Below are 20508 nucleotides of genomic sequence, written 5' to 3'. Positions count from 1 at the left end.
ATGTTTCTCTATATTTCTTTCCTGTAGAAAAGGGTCAGAATATACAGATTTACCACAATAAATGTGACTCAGCTAACTAAAAATTTCAGGGAATTTACAGTCAGTCTTAGTCAATTCAGTAAGTCTCCTGTATTCAACAAATATGCTTTGTGGTTCACAACCTTCAAAAGCTACATTTGCAAATCTTTCTTTAATCAGAAGGTGTAGGCAAAACTGCCAAGGTTTTTCTGCATAAAAATCCATGAAGGTAAGTTAATTAAAGCAAATGTGTTAATGAGTAGACAAAAATCCCAAACAACAAACCCCAGTCTCTTTGGGCTTTATCTAACCCTCCACTGGTGAAAAGCAACAGGACATGAAACCAGAGATCACTGAACCTAAAGCTGTATGTTTGACCCAACTGTTTGTTCTTAAACTCGACTGAAGCAGCCACTGCTATTGCTGCAAGTCAAGCAAAGCTTCACCAGTGCTCCATCATTCTTCCCGTTCAACTTGACTAAGGTAAGCTGGCCTCTTAGAATTTTGTTTTTACATTTCTGGAGCTCAGGTATGTGAGCACAGTTTTCCAAAGACAGACTATAACCATTCCCAGGGAGTTTCCTTAGCAGACACAATTGACCAAGTGCTTTTATCCCCTGCTTTGCTGGCTTTAAGAACACTGGAAATAGAGAACAGGTGATGATGTCTACTGTCCCTCACATTCCTTCTTTGAAATACACAGGCCTCTTAGATTGTCTTGCACAAAATCTGTGCCCAGAATTAGAAAAATACTTTTCTAGAATTCAAGTGTACTTACATCCCATATAAAACAACATATGTGCTAAGTATTGCTTAGACTGAGAAGGCAGATCCAGAATTACATAAACTGTACTCAGTCTGCTGCATTTCTATATGACTACAAGCTAACGTACAGCGTTTATAAAAATGCCTCTTTTTCTTTTTTAAACCAGTTTAATTCCCTCTACCCCCTAGCTGGGCTTCATTTTGTGCTGGATTTTTTGTTTGTTTGATTGATTGTGTGGGTTTGTTTGTTTGGATTTTGTTAAAGTTAATACTATACCAGTGCTGCAAAAGAAAAAAAAAAAAAAAAAAAAAAAAAAAACACACCCAAAAAACCAAACACCAAAACACAGCAGTTAATACTCAGAGTATTATTTCTGGTCCATTTAACAATTCATTAACCATTCAAAAACAGATCTGTAGAACAAATTCAGTTGGGAGGAACCTCTGGAGGTTATCTTGACCAACTCCGTAATCAAAACAAATCACATACATTCATTGTCCAATTAAATATAGAGAGGAACAAATATATTCTCTCCACTGCTCCCATTTGGATCAGGACACTACAAAGAGACAATTGAAAGATAATTCCTTGCCATGACACATTCAACTTCAAAAGCAAAAGCAAATTCCCATCCAGTTTTAGCATAAATATTTTTGTGGCCTCTTCTAGTCATAGCTACAGACAGGCATCATCCCCTTGGAGCAGCTGGATGTCTGGCTTTTTAAAAGGATGAGACAAAACTCCCACAATCATGGAAAGCAATGCATAAAAAGCTGCAAAACCCCCAAACCTTAGCTCACACTAGAAGCCACGTCTGTTCTCCAGTTAGCCAATGTACAAACTCTTATTCTTTCCCTCCAAGTGCTCCCCCTCCAACTCCATCATACACACCAAAAATGCAGATATGGCCCACTTTTTTCTCAGTGGGGAGGATTTACTAGATCTCACATATTTTTCAGTAATTACAAACCAGTATGTAATATGACAAAACTTAGTTGTATAATGTTATTTGAAGACTGAACTAGAAAGACAAGTTTTGCAGGATTATTTTTGTCCAGTTATAAATAACAAAAGCAGCTTCTGCATCAGTATTGAAGTTAAAACAAAGTATCTTACCTTCCCCTCACCCAAAGACAACACTCCTCAATGTCCTATTAACTACAGTCTTTGTTAACCTTCATTAATGTACTGCACTAGGCAAAGCAAAGCTACATTATACCAGTCTACAGCTGCTATTATTTCTTGTGTGATTTGGAACTAACATATCATCATCCTAATTTCCTCTCCCCCCTAACAGGCAAACAAAACCAATAGCAACAATCTTCCATGTGGAAATGAGTGATATTTGCAAGGTGTTTGGAGTATTCCTGACACCCAGAGAGAATCTGCACCAGAAATCTCAAAGATTGCACAATGAGTTGATGTTTTAAGTACAAAACATAAGAAAACAGTTTTTGCTGACTTAGGCTTGCTGCCTAGTAATTTAGAGATAGTTTTAACTCAGAAAGAAATTAAAGTTACGATGATCATCAAGGTTGTTCCAAGTTGTATTACACAGGAGCAAGCCATTAAAAAGCACACCACACACACAAAAATCTGAGCAACTGTGGATCAGGATGTCCATTTCTTATGCCATAACACCTTTTAAAGATGTGCTTTTCTTCCAATAACTGGAAACCTCTTGTGAGGTTACTTAGTTTGTTTTGTGAGATAGCATGAGGCTAAAGCACGAACTCCTTGCTGGTTGCAGAAATTCATATTCTAAAGCTTTGAACAACTTTTAAAAAAAGAGTCATCCAGGAAAAAGTATCCTCTATTTGCTCACAGAAAGCAGGAGTAGCGTGATTATCAGAGAAACAGTTAACTAAGTATTGAACCACTTTATGACTTCCAATAAAGCACAATTGCTTTGTAAACAAATCAGCTACACCCCCTTTCCCAAAGAATACTCCAGAAAGAAGGAAAAAAAAAAGTAAATACAGTAAATGTAACAACAAACAGAATTAACTTGCCATTGATACAGAATGACAATTTGGAGCAGCCAATTAAAACACTTTGGCATGGATTTGTAGGCTGGGATTCGCCTGTCCTGAATGAACACCAAGCATTGTCTCCAGATTGCTAAGAATGGCACCAAGTTAACACCTAGGAAATGCAGGGCATCTCACCAGTCAAATTCCAACTGCAGCTCCAGACCTGCTGCATTTATTGTCCTAATGAAAAAATGGAATATTCCATGGATCCCATAGGAATTGTGTGGTTCCATAAATTCCTCTGTGAACATTGTGAGCTTGGTTGATGTGTGCTTTCTCTACATTGGCTAAAACATGCTTCTAAATAAGTAACAACTCTGACAGTTTTCCAATGCTATTCTTTGAGAATAAAGTTATTTATTGTGAAGCTTTAAGTTCAAATGGGGCTTTATTTTGGAACAGCTTATCCAGTCAGTTCCTCATAGCAGACACATTATTAAATCCCATCACCCTGCATACTGGACTATTCCCAGGAACTAACAAAGTTTACACACAAGAAGTGGACTTTGATTATTACATTGCATTATAGAATTGCAGCATGGAAGCAACAAGTATGAGTACACCTCTATAAACTAACAGTGAGATGGAAGAAACTAAAGAATGAGTCAGATCACGATGGGAAAGTTTCTAACTTTATCCAATGTGATAAATTTGAACACCTGGTACAGCTCAAAGCAGGGATGTGAAAGTACAAATAACTAACAAAACAAAATACATTTTTTCTATTAAGTTCTACAAAATATAGACTTAGCTTAGAACCCAATTTACCACTCCTTTATAAGTTTGCTGCAGAATTAAATCAAGAAAAGCATCATATTCGCTACTGTCTACTTTTAAAGTATATATACTTGCCTCCTGTTTGTTCTGAATAGGTCCTGCTTATAAAGTAACCTTAGTTCAATCAGGTCTTTAGTCAAAAAGAAAAGAAAGATAGAGAAAAAATATAAAAATTAAAGACATATCCATAGAAGCTACAGAAATAATTGGCCTGATATCTTAATAACTTAAGGAATACTGAAAACAGCCACAAAACCCCCAAAGAAAAACAAACAGGCAGTTTGTGCTAGTTTGGCCAAAGTTTTGCTAATATAGAGTCTACCAGAAAACACACAAATACTGGCAAGAAACAGCAGTTTCATATTTAACATCAGTACAAACCGATCTCTGGGCAGCATAAAATAGGAAAGAAGGTTTTACAAGCAGCAGGGACGAGACACTGCTACTGTCAGCCGAGCGCATCTGGAAGCCGGAGCTTGTGCGCCAGGATCCACACACACCCATCGGGAGGGGCTCCGCTCCCAGCGGCATCACCCAGCCCCGTCCCCAGCACTGCCGGAGCACATTCACAGCAAACAGCTCCACTCCAGGGGTGGAGACACCCACGCTGGAAAACAACAAGCCGCTATTCTTCCTCTGCCGGGTCGCGTCCCTGCGAGCACCCCGAGCGCGGGATGCGGCGGGGGAGCTCTGCCGGCCGAGCGCAGCCCCACGGCCCCTCAGCCCCGCGCTGCCGCCGGAGCCCCCTCAGCGAGCGGCGCTCCGGGAGCGGCCCCTCACGACCCCCGCCGCGCCCGCCTCACTCACCCGCCCGCCGCGGCCTCCCCGGGCCGGCCGCGCCCGCCGCGCCCCGGGCCGCGCCCGCCGCCTCCCGCCGCTGCGGCCGCCCCGCTCGCCTCGGCCGGTGCCTGTGCCCCGGGCGCGGGCGGCAGCGGCGCCGGCAGCCGCTCCCCGACAGCCGCCGCCTCCCGCACGGGAATAACAGGAAGGGAGCGGGGCTGACCCCGGATGGGGAAGGCACCGCCCGCCGGAACGGGAACCGCGGCGGGGGGAGGCGGGCGCGGGGCCCGCGGGGCCGGTGGTGGCGGGGAGCGGGCCGGGGGAGCGAGGTGTGCTGGGGAATCACGGGCTCGTCCTGCCCCGGTTGCTGCCCTGATGTCAGTGACACCCCCGTGCCCTGCACATCGCGGCGCGTCTGGCCCAGTCTTGACCCTTTTCCCACTTGGACCACCAGGTTTCTTTACAATCAGTTGCCGCTGGCATCCGGTCGCTGTACGTGAGTCCGGTGTTTTGTTGGCCCGCCAAGCGAATGCCCGTACAAATTAGAAGTCGAAGAGAAATAGCATCGTAAATACGCACTCCCAAGTGGGTGTGGGTTTTCAGGGTGTGAAATGAGAACGCCGGGCTGGGGTACCTTGGTGAGAGCCAACAAGACGCAACAAGTGAGGGTAGCACTGAGGTGATGATAGGGAGGAGGAACACGGTTATTGTTATTAATTGTTAAGGCGTTTTGGCAAATCACTCTTATTGTCAAGGGATATTTATCCTTTCAACAACGGAGATGGCATAAGCAAGTTTTGGAGCCAGGTGTGAACATGGTGAGGGTGTCGGTGAATTCTCTTACTTGGAGTAGTTCTCCAAGCACCAGGGTCTAGCATGGGACCATATTCACAGCCGTGGCCAGACTGAGATGCTGCAGGCGGCACTGCAGTAGGTGGGAGCCATGCAGGGCATGGCAGAACACACCCAGCAAACCCAGGGCAGAGCGGGCTCCGGGAGCATTCCTGCTGGCAAGCTGCCCCTTTGCTGCTTCGGCTCCACATCACCACGGCTCCTGATTCCGACCTGCAGCATCCTTCCCAAAGGGAGCCTGCAAGAGAGCCAGAGAGGGGCTTTTGACAAGGGCATGTAGTGATAGGACAGGGGAGGACGGCTTTAAACTGACAGAGGGCAGACTTAGATCAGATATTAGGAAGAAATTTTTGACCATGAGGGTGGTGAGGCCCTGGCACAGGTTGCCCAGAGAAGCTGTTGCTGCTCCATCTCTGGAATTGTTCCAAGGTTGGGTTCAACGTGGGCTAGTGGAAGGTGTCCTTGTCCATGGCAAGGGGGTTGGAATGAGATGGTTTTTAAGGGGCCTTCCAACCCAAACTGTTCTATGATTCTATGAATCTGCTAAATGGATTTTTTTTAAAAGATCTAACAAAAATTAGTAACAATCAGCGTGTCAAACCAATGGATTGCCAAGTGGGTTGGTTGACGGCTACTGTAAAATCTGGGTGTTGGTTTCAGCCTGTAGTGACTTCTCAGCACTTTCCTATTCCAACAAAAGGGGAGAAAAATCAACAGAAACTCCATATGCTTTGAAACAGGGTGGCCCAGCCACACGGGTGAGGCCTTGGTGGCTCGAGGGGAAATCATTACTCATTTTGGCTACGAGCAGCATGAATAAGAAGATGTTTATATATGCAAATCAGGTTCATTGTAACGTCTGCTGTAAAACAACAACAAAAAAAGATAATTATATTAAAAAAGAAAAAAATAATAAAAAAGACTTGTGCAGAACCACGGGTCAGGAGTGAAGCGCGTTTGAAGCAACTGCTGGAGGCTGTTTCCCCCGCGATGCCCAGGAGCGCGTTGGCGCGGGGCTGCTCGGAGCGGCGGCGGCCCCGCCCCAGCCCGGCGCGGCGGGCGCAGCCCCGTCCCGCCCCCGCCGCCGTCACTTCCCGCAGCTGAGTGCGAGCCCGAGCCCGAGCCCGGGCCCGGCCCTGCTCCCCCGGGTCCGCGGTAGGTGCCGGGTGTGCGCGGGGGTCTGGCAGGGCTGGGGTCGGGGCGGTGCCGGGGGATCTCTCCCCGGTGCCGCTGCCGCCGCGTTCCGAGCCGCCCGGGGGATGCGGATGCCTGTCCCTGCCTGTCGGCTGTGGTCTGTGCCTTCCCGGAATGGTGCGGCGGTGCCGTGAGGTTGCGGTGGTTCCCAGGCAGTAATGTTGCAGGGCTGGTATTTTTTAATTGCTCTCCGGCCCCCAGACTGCGAGGCAAGCAGCTTTGCAGGAATGCCTGCGGGGAGTCGGGATTTACACCCTGGTTTCTGATAGCCCCGTTGACGTAAGGGATGGTTCTGAGTTGCTAAATGTGTATCCTCATCAGCGGAGGGTCAGTGCACCTTAAGGTAGAGCTATGCATGCTGTGTGTTTGTTTGGTGCTGCCTTCAATCCCTGCAGCGTTATAAAACAACCTGCCTTTCAGGGGGAAGGGTGTAGGCCCAGTCTGTGGCCAAAGGAAACTTTCTGGCACAATTACATTAAGACATGTCCATGTATTGATAGACGAGTGAACTTGAGAAGAAATGCTTCCTGTCTCGAAGATAGAGCAGTGAAACTCACAGCTTGTTCACCATTTCTACAGCTTTCATCTCTGTTGTTGGTTGCCTCAGCTGCATTTAAAAAACCAGTTCTGGTGGGAACACATAGATTTCCCACTGTGGTTTGTTCTTTTCACCAAGGAAAGTCAGGCCATGCCTTCCCCACTCTTTAGATTTGAGGCCAGACCAGCTCCTTCCCAGCTCTGTGCTGTGGCCAGCCGGGGAGGTTGCTCCCCTGTGGGTGGGCATTACCAGGCTGTGGCACTCGTGGAGGCTGGGTCTCCTCCTTCAGCGCAGCCCTTGCGATGCCCCAGTGAAAGGAGGGAGAAGGGCTCTGCACCTGTCCCCCTTCCATCCACTCAAGGACAACTGGCATGGGGTGGAAGTGTATCCTGGCATGGCTGAGCTCTGAGAGGTGCTGTCCTGGGGCAGAATGGCTCCTTCAGCTCACCCTGGAGAGCTGCGGGTCCTTACCCTGCCTTGGGCTGTGCTGGTTGGGGTCCCTGGTGATGGAGGTGCCTCTGCTGTGTCCTAGAGTAAAATTTTACAGCTTCTCTTGTGAAGGGAAAGGAGCAGTTAAAAATGTTCTTTTTCCTTCTCCTGGGCAGGGTAGCTGTAACAACCAGCAGTGGAGGATTAAAGGAACCTGGAAATAAGCTGATTTTTTTTTCTTATAAATAGTACCAGTGAGAAAGAAATGAACATAACTTGAGCAATTTCAGTGGTTAAAGATCACTGTCAGAGGAAAACATACATTGCATAAGCCAAACCAAGAAGTCTTATTATGGAAATTGCTCATGCAGCCTTAATTTTATCTTCAGACAACTGCTTACTTTAAGAAACAGTAAATGACCTTACAGTTAAAGATTTACTAAGAATATTACATTATACCTTTTCCCCCGTAGATATAGCTCCTGTAAGCACTGTTCCCTCTTGTATATGACAAATCCCCTTTGTGACAATTGCAAGAAAACGCAATGCAACAAATGCTCATGCAAAATTAAGCAGGTGAATCTCAATTGCTATTTACTGTGCATCTCTTTATGTTGCTCTACAAAGTATTTGGCTATAATTTACTCTCATTTTAAGGTAAGAGGCCCATTATACTCGTGTAATAAAACTCTGAAATTAGCTGGAATGCTTACCTGCTTGCATAGTTGATTTAAACTGCTGTGATAGACCTGTGTTATGATGTATTTAACCAACATGAATATGAACCTGTTCCATCTGTAGTTCCACAGAAATTAATTAGACTGTCTACAGAGTACTAGTTGAGGAAAATAAAGATAAAAAAGTTGTCTTCTGTTCTGTTTAACCAGGGTCATGTGTGCTGAAAATAGGAAAGGGGTTAGGTAACACTAAAGAATTTACACTGCTGATGGATGATTTGCAGCACCATTCCTGTATATCTTCCTTCTTTGTGGTGGATTCCAGCTCTGAAATTTTGCAGAGCCTTGGTGGTGGAGGAAAATATAAACATGAAAACTCATGGTGGCTCTGTTACTGCCTTAAAACATTGTCCCCAAGCCAGTGCATACTATCTTTTTTTTTTTTTTAATAATTTACATTTTTTCCTTACCTTTAATATTAGTAATTAGTGAACTGCCTCCAGTCTCGTATTAGAGTAAGTTTAGGTTTGAGAGAAACATTTCAGAAATGGTTTGGTCACTTGAATGCTTTAGTCCCATTCATTCATTTAAATTATGTTTTATTTTTCCTAAGAGAACATAGATCTCTCTGGGAAGAGAGATCCAAAGATAATACAGTACCTAAAATTGCAGGCTTCAACTGGGATTTTCCATAGCTTGAGTGTGGAAGGTATTTATCTTCAGCTAATTTTAGCAGATTGAAAATCCCGGAAGTTATCCCAGATAAATGCTATCTGCTTCTTCAGGTTCCTAAATGCCTTTGAAGTCCCTATTTTCAAAAGCGACTCAGGAACAAAATTCCTTGGTGGCATTTCATATAATTTTCCCTAATTTAACACAAATGTTGCTTTAAAATGCAGATGTGTCTCTTTATTTGCTTAAACAAATGAAGAAAGCCCAGAGCATAAACATAGTTGGTGCCAATGCAGCCCTAGCTGGGAATGATCTGCAAAGGCCAAGATAATGCTTCTCTTGATCCCAGTGTGGCACTGAACAGGATTTGTTATGATAAGAAGCTAATAAGACATGAACAAAAGTAGCTATGCCTTAATTCATAATGTCACTGCTCTGTATTATTCTAGGGATGTTCATCTGGGCTGTAGATGTGATTTATAAACTTTAATTAAATAAATCTCTCAGAACCTCTTGTTGGAAATGTGGAGCTAGTTCTAATAACTTGAATTAACTGAGAAATAATTGAATAAAGGTTAATATGAGATAAGTTCTCCGTTTTGCAGAAGAAGATGTAGCTCTAAATGTTGCATTGATTGTAGTTAGTAATGTAAATGTGAAAAATAGCTCAAGGTCGTTCAAGAAGACCATGGGAGAGAGCCCTTGGGAGCTGACTGTACAACAAGGTGTGTTCCAGCTCATTCCCACTCTTTCTCTTTTGTTGTCTTACTGGAGAAAATCTTTTCCTCAGGAAAGTCTTTGTGAGTATTTGAGGGATAGATGTGTTTATGTTTATTTTGCACCTACCTATATACAATAAATCTGCTTTGAAGTATTTGGATTCTTTGTAAATATTCATTGCAGTAGTCTGCTGTAATATTTGTTTAGGTCTTGGAGAGTGAGCTTGTCCTTGGGCTTCCAAAGGAGGATGTGGAAAGTGGCTGTATCCCCCCAGTGACACAGCTCTGTGTGCTGTGCTTGGTGTATGCCCCCACTTCTCGTGGGCATGGAGCAGTGGGGAGAGTGTGCTGTTGTCAGGTGCTGTGGGTGTCAGGAATCTTCACCTGCCAGGAGGGTGCCAGGGGACCCACTTCTTATATAAGTATCTTGTAATGTGGCCCTGGTTGTCTGGGATGCTGCTGTTCCCGTGGGCGGTAAAGTGTTGCAAACCGACTTTATCCTGCTTGGCATTTTGAAAAGGCATGAAGCAGAGGCAGTGGAGTTACAGGGATTGCCCCTGCATCCTTGATGTTCCTGTTCTTGTTGCTTATTTCAGCATTTGTGTCCTTCTGGTCTAGATCTGAAGAAGACTCCTCCTCCTTCAGCATTAGCATGCCCATAGTCTTCCTGGCCAATGATTCTTCTACAGCAAGCAGAACTTCTTCCTCATCCTGAGAAGCCTTCATCCCTTCCTATGTCAGTGGCTACAAGGCCAAGAGCCAGCTCACCACTGTCCCCACCAAAGTCTCTCGGACTGGGGCCTTCCTTTCATCACACACAGGAAGAGGAACTTGCCAAGGTGGTGGAGCAGGACCCTATGCTGGAGGAACTATGTAAGCCCCTGTGCTGTAAGCTTTGCAATGTCACTCTGAATTCGGCCCAGCAAGCCCAGGCTCATTACCAGGTAAGAAGAGCAGCAGGAGGCTCAGCTTTTGGGGCTGCTGCATCTGCAGCTTGTGGAGACATTCCTGTGCCAGCACGAGCACTGCCAGCAGCGTTGCTGTGGTAGCACAGAGGGAAGTGTGGGCTAATGCAGGAGGACTAACTCAGCTTCTCGAGGGGGTTTTGAGTGCTGCACACCAGCAGCAGCATTCAAGTTGCTCATCTGGAGCTTTCTTTGCACCACCTCATGGACTGGAACTGCTCTGTAGACATATCTTCAACTTGCTTGGATTTGCTGGTTGTCCAGACATGCTGCAGTGCTTTCTTTTAAGGTGTTGTTACTGGAGCTTTTTGCAAAAACACTGTCCATAGGGTCAGAGAAGTGGTGTCAAGGTGGCATGGGTGAAAAAGCAGGCACTTGTGATTTTTTTGTTGTTTTATGCAACCTGTATTTGACATCTACACTAGTTTAGTAAAATTGACCTTCCTATTCCAGGCACGATTTTGTGAGGCCTGGACAGGTGTTTTCTGCTGGATCCAGGTGTGCCATTAGGAAAGGGGCTGCTGCCTTTCTACCTAGTGCTGTGTTTGCATGAGTATTGGAGATAGTGGCTTTCTCCACTGGTGAATTCAAAAGGGTGGTTGTCCATAACCTCAGGACACCAGACCCAGATTTCAGATTTGCTGTTGGCCCTGAAAAAGTGGTATGCTGCTAGTGAAGGGGTAGGTTGGATTGGTGTTACACTTTTAACATCTTATTTCTGCAGAATTTCTGCCATGAGGGGACAGACGTGAATTTTTACATAACTTGCATTTGTCTTACTATGCATCCACAATATGCATATACATAGTCTCGTGTTATTCTATCAGGTTTTCAGAACACCAAAAACATCTACGGTATATGTTTTCCAGGAGAAAATAAAATATGAAATGTGTTTTAAGTTCAGTCTCTTGTTTTAACTGAAGCTTGCAGTCTCATGAAATCTGTGTTGTGTGTTCAGGCTTATAAAAAAACTGTGCAAAGCAGTTGATAAGTCTTAAAACACAAAATACTGGTTTTTAAGTGAAATGGAAACAGACTAAAAAACTAATTGTAAGCTTGTTGAGAAAATAAGCTGAAGATGGGGCCCAGTCATTCTAGGTGTTGAGCATTTTGGAGAAAGGGAGGAATGCCTGCATCTCTTAAATTCAGAGCTGGGTGACAGCTCCCTTACCTGAGCTGTCACCTTCATGGGCATTTTCTCATTTCAGTCTCTGGATCCTTTGTCTTTCAGAGTAAGATACTATTGTTAGGTCAGTGATTAATCTGGCTTATCTTTGCAGGGTAAAAACCACAGTAAGAAACTCCGGAATTACTATGCTGCCAACAGCTGTCCGGCACCTGCCAGGATGAGTAATTCTGTTGAGCCTGCCCCACCTCAGGTTGTCTCTCTTCCAACTCAGGTAAGGCATGGGAAGGGGACTGAGATCATGCTTGCTTGTCACCTAACCCCAGTAAGGATAACCAGATCTCAGGCTTTGAGGATTACCACAGGAGTTGGGAAAGAATTTTCCTTGTGATGGTGGAAATGGCCTGTTGTGAGCTGTTTGCTTTCTTTTGAAGATGCAGATATTGATCTGCCCTTGCAGCACAATGCTGGACTTCAAATGTTCTATTTCTGCCTGGCAAATACTTTGATTCCTAGGTAAGTCCCATGTGCTGCTGATGATAGCTGTGTAAGGGCAGGTATAGAACAGCATTGCTGGAATTGGATTTGGATGTGAGGGTGTGGCATGCTCTCTGCACAATCATCTCTCTGTTGTGTGAGGGAAAAAGTGCTTTGGTGCTCCTACACCCATTGCCCCGGGCTGTTAGCTAATTCCTCTTTTGTTGCTCCTTTTGAAATGCTCATTCCTGTGTGCAGAGTGAATGGATTGTTCCCTCAGTGATCCAGATTAATTCTGTTTTGGGCACATTAGAGGAAAAAATAGATGGTTTTTGCTGTCTCCTTCTAGAATTTATCCCTTGGGTTTGTCATGAGATATGACAGCTAACCTGGCTTTTGCCTGTGACTGCGAGGGAAGCACAGCTGGGCCATGGGGATTGAAGCTGTACCTGTCAGTCTCTACAACATAAGCCTGTGTTGCCTGTAGGGAAGCAGAGAGCATTTGCAGAGTGGCAGACTGTTCCTGGCCAGAAGGAGATTTGGCCCCGTGTAAATTGGCATTGCAGCTCACAGATGTGAACTGGGATGGGGTAGGGCCCTGCCTGGGGCACGGGGATGTGGCTGTTGTACCTGCCAGGATATCTGGTGGTGTGTTTTTTAATGGAAGAAATGGCAATAAAAATACCTCTGGGGCCATGTGAGGGTTCACATTGTAAGCTAGAAGTCAGAATTGTGTGTCTCTAAGTTTGAGCAGTATCAAAGGAGATGTGAAAGAATGTTGTCAAGTGCTGCAGTGACATGGCTGCATGAATCACTGCTGCTGCACTGTTTACAAAACACTTTTCCCTGGATGTTACGTGCTGAGGAGGCATGGTTCCTGCCTGGATCACTGTATGTGGTCTGACTCCACAGACACATGAAGGTGTCCTTTATATAGCAGGAGCTACTCATGTGAGACTGGATCCTTCCTTTGAAGTTTGGATCCAGGTGTTCTCCCACCTAAAGGTTAAGGATCAGAGGTTTGGCAGCTTTGCTACTGGCTTTTTTTTTTTTCTTCTTGCTGTGGTCACGGAGCTGTGTAAAGACAGGGTGCTGTGGAGAGATTAGGTGGACTGTAAATAGGAGAGAGAAGCACCTCTGCCTTTCAGTGGGTGTTCCTGAGAGTGAAAGTCACTGCTCATCAGCTCCCAGCAGTTAGGAGTTAAATCATTGCTGTGATGTAAACAAGCCTCTGTGGCTGTTGCAGAGCTATTTGTTCAGATTGCTTTTCTCTCCACCTCAGGCCAGGAATTTGCAGGCTCTCCTGGAGGCAAGGCAGGAACAATGAATTTCTTGTAAGAACACTTTGGGACAACTTGAGAGTGTCCTAATCCATGGGCTTTAATTCCAGCTCTCCCACTGTCTGATGAGGACGGCAGTGCTCTCAGTCTCTGTGACTGAAATATTTCAGCGATTTAACCTTCTTGTGTTTCACATGCTGTCTCTCCCTTTGCTGCTAGATGGGATCCAGTAAACCAGGTGGCCGAGTGATCTTGGCTACAGAGAATGATTACTGCAAGCTTTGTGATGCCTCATTTAGTTCTCCGGCTGTGGCACAGGCTCACTACCAAGGGAAAAATCACGCCAAGCGGCTGCGTCTTGCAGAGGCACAGAATAACTCATTCTCGTAGGTATTGTTCAACCTCATGCTCAGGCTGAAAGCGTGTGGCAGTGTCTCTGGCATTCCTTTTGTCAGAAGACTCTGAATTGCAGCTGTTCATATTTGTTTAATCTGCAGGGATGCCTCAGAACTAGGCAAACGAAGGGCAAGGAAAGAAGGGAGTGAATATAAGATGATGCAGAACAGAAGAAATACGTATGCGGTTCAGAACAACACAGGTAACTTGGAGCTTGCATCTATTCTGTAGTTGGAATAGTAATTAATAATAAATAGACTTGTTTTTCTTCTGTTTCTGAGGTCTGTTTTAGCAGAGTCAGGTTGTGAAAGGAGCTGGTCCAAGCTCTGCTGATCCTTCATATTTGCTTGGTTTTCTTTTCCCAGATGCTAAAGTTGCTTTGTTTTGTCAGCCTGCTTGTTAGTTCTTTTTCTCAGTTTGTAACTTAATTTACCATCTGCTTGTCTCTAAGGCTGCTCTAAGTGGTGACAGTTTTCCTGCTTTATTTTCTTGGCAGGTGGCCAGGTGCTTTGACTCCTACTGTGGCACATCAACCTGTACTTGCACTCCCATGACCAGAATGAGAAAGCATGTTAGCCTCCCTCTAAGACCATCTGTTCCTAGCATAGAGTCCTTCCTCAGGTGTTAGATACTAACTTTGCCTCTTTACTATGATTTAAAGAGTGTATTACAGTCTCCAGCCAGGCATCTATTTCTCTTTTTCATTATAAGTTGTTTTACAAGCACACATTAGCTGAAACTCTGATTCCTGGTGAAGATTGGTTTAATCATGTCATTCTAATCACTGTCATGTGAAAAAGATAAATCTTTTAAAGTTCTATTAAATATAATTTTGTGAGTTTTAAACTGAGGCAGCTTATTATAATCAAAAGACTGTTCCACTTCTGCAATTAGATGGTTAAGAAAAAAAAAGAATTGATGAATTAATTATTAGAATCCTGATTTTCAATAACACTACTTCATAAAATTCCAAGTGCTGTCCTGTGTGCTGCACCTCTGTAAACCTGGAAATCAGCCGAGCAGTTGTGGGGAAAATAAGGCTTGACTCTAATCTGTTAAAGAAGCAAATCTTTGTCTGCATTTCAGTCATTGATTGGACTTAGGCACTGTCACTGAGCTGCCTCAAGCTTTGATTTCTCGCAGGCAAACCAGGCTTTTCTGTTGGCTCCCCAGGTCCCTACTTCAACCCCCGCTCGCGCCAGAGGATCCCCCGTGACCTGGCCATGTGCGTGACGCCCAGCGGCCAGTTCTACTGCTCCATGTGCAACGCGGGCGCCAGCGAGGAGCTGGAGTTCAGGCAGCACCTGGAGAGCAAACAGCACAAGAGCAAAGTGTCCGAGCAGCGGTACAGGAACGAGATGGAGAACCTGGGCTACGTCCAATGACGCGCCACCCTCGGCAGTAGTTTGCAACTAGAGCAGCTTGTCTCTCGCCTGCTGTTTGCCACATGCCCTGCTTTGTGCTCCATTGGGTAGGAGTATGCTCTCGAGCTGTACATGTAACACCTGCAAACTTACTGGTATGGTTAGATTTTTTTTCTATCATAGTCGGCAGGATGACGCTGTGCAGGACATGAAGTGTTTTTGGTGTTTGTTTGCTAATTATCTAAGGCTCTTCATTGTGTTGAGTGGCGGGGAGGAACTGTGTCTTCTCCCCAGCCTTCTGCATGAATATGCAAAGCCCAAGAAGTGCTGGAAACTTCTGTGGTCCTACCACATGGGTGGACTGTGTGCAAAGCCCGCTCCCCTCTTGGCACACCACAGAGCAGTGCTCCAGAATGCTTCTCTACAGCAGACTGAATCTCTGGGCAGCTTGTAAAAGGGGAAGGAGTAGGGCCTGTGAATGTGTGAATTAGGTGGTGTATTTGTCCACACTTTGCTGCTTCTGGCCCCCATTTCAGTCCAGAGTAGGTTCTTTCCACATCCTTGTAGAAAGGCTGTGCATACCTCTTCTCCTTGGAGGATCTTGCCTCTTACTGCTTCCTCTGTGATGCAGATTCCATTCTGAACATCTGACATGGATTTCAGCTGATTAGCCCCATTCAGAAATACTCTTCTACTCTTGATATTGTTGCCTGGACACCTTAATATACCATGGGTGTAGCTCATCTCCCTGAAGAGAATCTCTGGGGATCTCAGTGGCTTAATGAAGTGAACTGGAAAGCAAACCTGCTCAGGTGAGATGTGCTGTGCTCTGATTCTGCCTTAGACTGAGTCAGGTTGAGAATAGATGGGAGGAGCTGTCAGCTGTGATTTCTTTGCACATTGATGTAGAAGAGAGCAGGAGTTGGTCTCTGGCCTGCAATCTTTGCTCTGGAAGAGCAAGGCTACCTGGACTCTGGGTAACAGATATTGGTGTGTCCCACTTCCATGCTATTCCCTGGGCAAAGCCTAATGGGTGTTTATAGAGCAAAGATGAAACTTCTAGCTTTGAACTAGAGCTACCAATATTGGTTGACTTTCCCCCCTCTTTCTTTTTCCATCTCAGGATAGGTTTTATTTCCATTCCTTGATGTATACTTGACTGTTCTAGGGACCATCAAAAATCCAAAGTTATGTAGGATTTAAATGTCAGGGTGATGATTGTTTGAGTAACAGCTTTTTGACCTCATGGAAGTATTCAAGAAACTTGTTAAGCAACTTTTGAATTGTAGACAAACTCAAAAGGTCTGTGTGTTTGTTTTGATATTCATTAGCAAAAGTAGGAAGTGGAAAAAGAGCAGAAGTAGGACTGTCAATTATTCTTCTGCTTGTTTGGGTAGATGTGAGGAGCTGTGATTGGAATCCAGTTCACAGTGTCATTAAAAGATGGTCTCCAGTGGCAAGTGCAGCACGTAGGTGGCTTTTGTTGGACCTGATCCCCCACTGTGCTGCTGGAACTGTGCACTGGTGTAGCTTCACTGACTTCAGTGGCAGGTGCAGAGAGAGGGTCCAGGAAGCACCATGGCTCATCTCTCACCCCTCTTCAGGCAGCTGGAATTAGATGCAGCTCCATTAGTTTCAGCAGGATTTTAGCAGGGATGAATTGTACCTAGTGCATAGTGTTGAAGGTAGCTCCCCCGCCTCCTTTTATTGCCATTCTGATCCTGCCCCTTGCATTCCAGAAGGACTTTCTGCTTGCCTTAAAAAATGAAGAATGAGTAACAAAAGAAATCCAGATAGTCTTTATTCATCTTCCCACTCCACCTTCAAAAGGTTTGTTGCACTTGGCTGCTCCTCAGAAATTGACTATGGTTTTCTTCAGCTCCCTGAGTGAGCATCAGGGAGCCATACAAGCTGAATGCAGCCTTCCTGAATCCAGGCAAGGTGGGTGCTTGCAAAGTAGTTGAAAACAACTCCCTAGATCATTCTGTGCTGATCCTTGCCCTGCAGATAGAGGCAGAGGAATACGTGTCCTCATGAATGGGATTCCTTCCCCTCCTTTGTGCAAAACTCAGTTAAATGGGGTTTGTGTCCTGGAGCACATGAGAAAGTAGAACAGGTGCCCAGGTTGTAGAGCACTCACTGAACAGTTCTGACAGCTTTGTAAGTCTGTTTCTTCTGTGCTTTCCTGCCCCTGCCTCACCCTCTGTGTAGCCTTGAAGAACATTTGCCTTTCCAGAATCTCTCATCAGCCTTTCCCCCTCATTGTATTAGAGCCCATAGAAGGGCTCTGGTTTTCTCTTTGTGTCCTGTCCTTAGGTTTGCCAGTCTGACACCACTGTCCAGAGGGACAGAGGGAGTTAGATGAGCCTTACCACAATGTGCTTCAGCACAGTGATCCCTTCATTATGGTTAAACACCCCTCTGGCTGTAAATTAAAGCATGACATTTCCTACAGGCTGCAATTAGTAGCAGAAAAACAACCCTTTGTGAAATATGAGCTGGAGGAGCTGTAGGTACTGCTGCTGTCTGGCTGGCTGTCTGGCTTATTGCTAGGGATGAGGAGGCATTTTTGCTTGCTTTCACATGTCCCAAAAATCAGCTGTTCACCACTTAGCTTTGGTTACTGCTCCTACTCCCAGCCCAGCCATCTGCTCCTCATTTGGCATTTCCAGTGGCTGCTGGAGGTGTCAAAACCTGGTTTGCTCCAGCTCTGCAGATGTGCCACAACCCAGCTGTGTGCTGGTGCTTTTGGGAGGGTGTGTGAGGGATGTGCAGGGGGCTGTTCTTGCAGGCTCCTCTCTGCTTAGGGCTGAGTCTGGTTTGGAGTAGTGGCTTCAGTCTGCCCTGAGCAGAGAAGCCTCAACCTGCTTTGTTCTGTTCAAGGGAGTACAAGTGAATGTGATCATCCTGGTGATTTCAGAGTGGTGGCTTGTAGAGCAGGTGTACAGCAGGCAGTGGGACTCGAGTGACGAGGTAGGACAGATTTCCTCCATGGAAGGAAAGATGTCTTGCTGGGAGAAGCAGCTGAGACTCACTTGCCCCAGTGCTCTGTTGTGGCCCTTCCTGCAAGCTACCAAAGCTTTCCTCTCCCCCTTCAGCATTGCTTAATGGCTTGTGATCTTCCCACTCCCCTTTCAGCATAGGAAGCTGCTGACTGCAAAGAGAAAACACCCAATCTCCCCATTATCCTTAGGGTTTAGGACATTCCAATCTCATACTTGTCAACATTAGACACTGAGTAGATCCTGATTTTATTTCTTTTTGTGAAAGGTGTTCTCCAAACCACTGTTCAAAAAATACTGAAAACACGTTCTGGGCAAACCCTTTTGACGTAGGTGGGCTGGGGAGAACACTGCACAGCTGAAGTGCCATTTTCCAGACCCAATTAATCTTTTTCTCATGTTAAACCAAGTACCAAACCTAAGAAACAGGACTTCTGTGAAGCTGTTACATTGGCCAGTAGGTTAATGACCTTTGCTGCTAGAAACAAAATGTAAATCAATATGTTCATATTTATTTTACTCTGCTGACCACTAATTGATTTGTTAATATTTAAGGCATTATGCTGTAGGTTGTTTTTAAGTGGAAAAAATTGTACATCGCACTTTGCTTTTGGATCAGAACAATTATTTATTATATTTGTGAAAATGTTTTTTCCTCCCACATAGCTTTTGTTTTCTTTCCCTTGATGCAAAATACCCAATCCATCCCAAACAGCAAAACCCACCTCAAACCCCCCAAACCAAATCTGGCCCATGGATCTTTGTTTCTTTTCATGCTAAACAAAATGGGGATTTCCTTGCAACTTGTTATTAAATGTCAATTTCCAATTTCTTTTTCCTCAAATTATTCCTTTGCTAACTCGGGATGTTATTTTTAGAGACACAAAGTTCATGCTTCATTTAAACATTCATTTCTTTTAAGGCAAGGAAGTAAACCATGTGGAATCCATGAATTTGTGAGGAGTATGAAAGTGATACTGTTTTGTTTGTATTAAGCATTAACTTCTGTTTTGCATTCTGCACTAATGAGTAAATCTGTTATAATTTTGCATAATGTTGGTCTGTTTTTGACTTTTTGCTTTCTTCATGCACATTGAAAGGAACCCTGAAAACTTCTGTGGAGTTGCTTAGGATGGTCATCAGTGTAACAAAACGCAGATTTTTTTTCTGTAAAGCTGCTTATTTCCTTTCCTAGATGCCCATTATAGGGCATTAGAAGGGAAAGCTATTGCCATAAGCATGGATTCATATTTTAGCTTCCTAATGCTTGATGTCCCTTTGCTACATTACTTAAGTGATGCTCTCACTGTAACCAATGGGAATCTTGCCTGGGTCAGGAGGAAATGAAATACCCAAGGCAAAGATATTGTGTCGGCTGGGGCCAGGCAAGGTGCATTGCTAAGTTTGTCTTTTACTCCTCCATTTGGATTACAACACTCTTATGGTTTTGCTTTTTGAGGACCATTTATCTGGTTCTGTAAGGATTTGGTCTTGCTCCAGCTAAAGTAGTTTGAAGTACCTTGACTTTAGTTGAGTTAGGAGCAAGGCTTGAAAACCTTCAGGAATTTCTCACTGCTGATGTTTTATATGTGTTTTTTGTTTTGTGATTTTTTTTTTTTTTTTTTTTTTTATTTTGCAACCACATATACAAGGATGCTCTGGATGAAATGGAGATCTGTTGCTGATTATGGAAAAACAAATGCCATGGTTGCCAAAGGATAACGGAAAATGGAGAAATACGGACCTGGTTTGTTTGAAGTTAGTGGCTAAGCTTCTTTTATTTTGAGCTGGGCTTACCAACTGCATAAAGTTGGAAGGGAAAATAAAATCCACTTTGAAATAAATGTGGTCAAACAGTAGTTCTGGGAATCTCTCCTTTAAAAAAATGTATCACAGCTAAAATTGCATCGGTTTACCTGAAACATCTGCAGGTAAAGACAGAACTGAATTTTTGAAAATAGAATCAGTTTTTCAGTATGTATTTGGCAGGGGAAAAATTACTTGGTTTAATTTCCTTCTGAATCTGTCCAGCAACACCATTTGCAAGTGCTTTGAACATGTTTCATCTAGAGCCTTCTTGTCAGGTTGTTTTGTACATTTTTCCTTATTTCCTTTATATTGTACTGACCCCCATGAGGGAATACTTGATGAAAATTAATTTTTTTTCTTCTTCATTATATAATAAACCATATTGCTCTTACCACTGCACAGCCCTGATGTTTGGTATTGCTACTGCTCATGGCTGGCCTGGGAATGACTGAGTTAGCCCAGCTCTGAGTGCAACTACGTGAACATGTTTTCACACACTGATAAAGGAGTGTAATTCAAGGTAGAATTTGTTACTCTGGAGGAGGGTCAGTGTACTTCCAGCTGTTACTGAAAGCCAGCTCAGAGCTGTCTTGGCTTCAGGAGGGTTTGGGAGTGCTCAGCATGTGGCAGGGTG

General features: G+C 44.5%; 1 protein-coding gene across 2 annotated transcripts; it reads left to right on the top strand.

The window, feature by feature from the left end:
- The first annotated feature begins 4845 nt into the window (after nucleotides 1-4845).
- ZMAT3 (zinc finger matrin-type 3) lies at nucleotides 4846-20265 on the top strand. Of its 2 annotated transcripts, none has more exons than XM_053951792.1 (6): nucleotides 4846-4866; nucleotides 10074-10399; nucleotides 11701-11820; nucleotides 13523-13689; nucleotides 13801-13901; nucleotides 14873-20265. In XM_053951792.1, the coding sequence occupies exons 2-6, from the start codon at nucleotides 10130-10132 to the stop codon at nucleotides 15082-15084; spliced, it is 870 nt and encodes a 289-aa protein (XP_053807767.1). In that variant the 5' UTR covers nucleotides 4846-4866; nucleotides 10074-10129; the 3' UTR covers nucleotides 15085-20265. The 2 variants fall into 2 exon arrangements, with proteins under 2 accessions (XP_053807767.1, XP_053807766.1); XM_053951791.1 differs by lacking the exon at nucleotides 4846-4866 and adding an exon at nucleotides 6343-6381.
- The last annotated feature ends 243 nt before the right edge of the window (nucleotides 20266-20508 follow it).

This window comes from Vidua chalybeata, chromosome 10, assembly GCF_026979565.1.
Source record: "Vidua chalybeata isolate OUT-0048 chromosome 10, bVidCha1 merged haplotype, whole genome shotgun sequence".
Lineage (NCBI taxonomy): Eukaryota > Metazoa > Chordata > Aves > Passeriformes > Viduidae > Vidua > Vidua chalybeata.
The sequence above is the reverse complement of the archived record's forward strand: the minus strand, read 5'-3'. Positions and strand labels throughout refer to the sequence as shown.

Bases quoted from the DNA above. Each gene is read 5' to 3' on its own strand.
- ZMAT3 (XM_053951792.1), top strand. From the start codon at position 10,130: ATGATTCTTCTACAGCAAGCAGAACTTCTTCCTCATCCTGAGAAGCCT. The intron at 11,821-13,522 runs GTAAGGCATGGG...CTTTGCTGCTAG, and splicing joins TTGTCTCTCTTCCAACTCAG to ATGGGATCCAGTAAACCAGG. The intron at 13,902-14,872 runs GTAACTTGGAGC...TTGGCTCCCCAG, and splicing joins TGCGGTTCAGAACAACACAG to GTCCCTACTTCAACCCCCGC.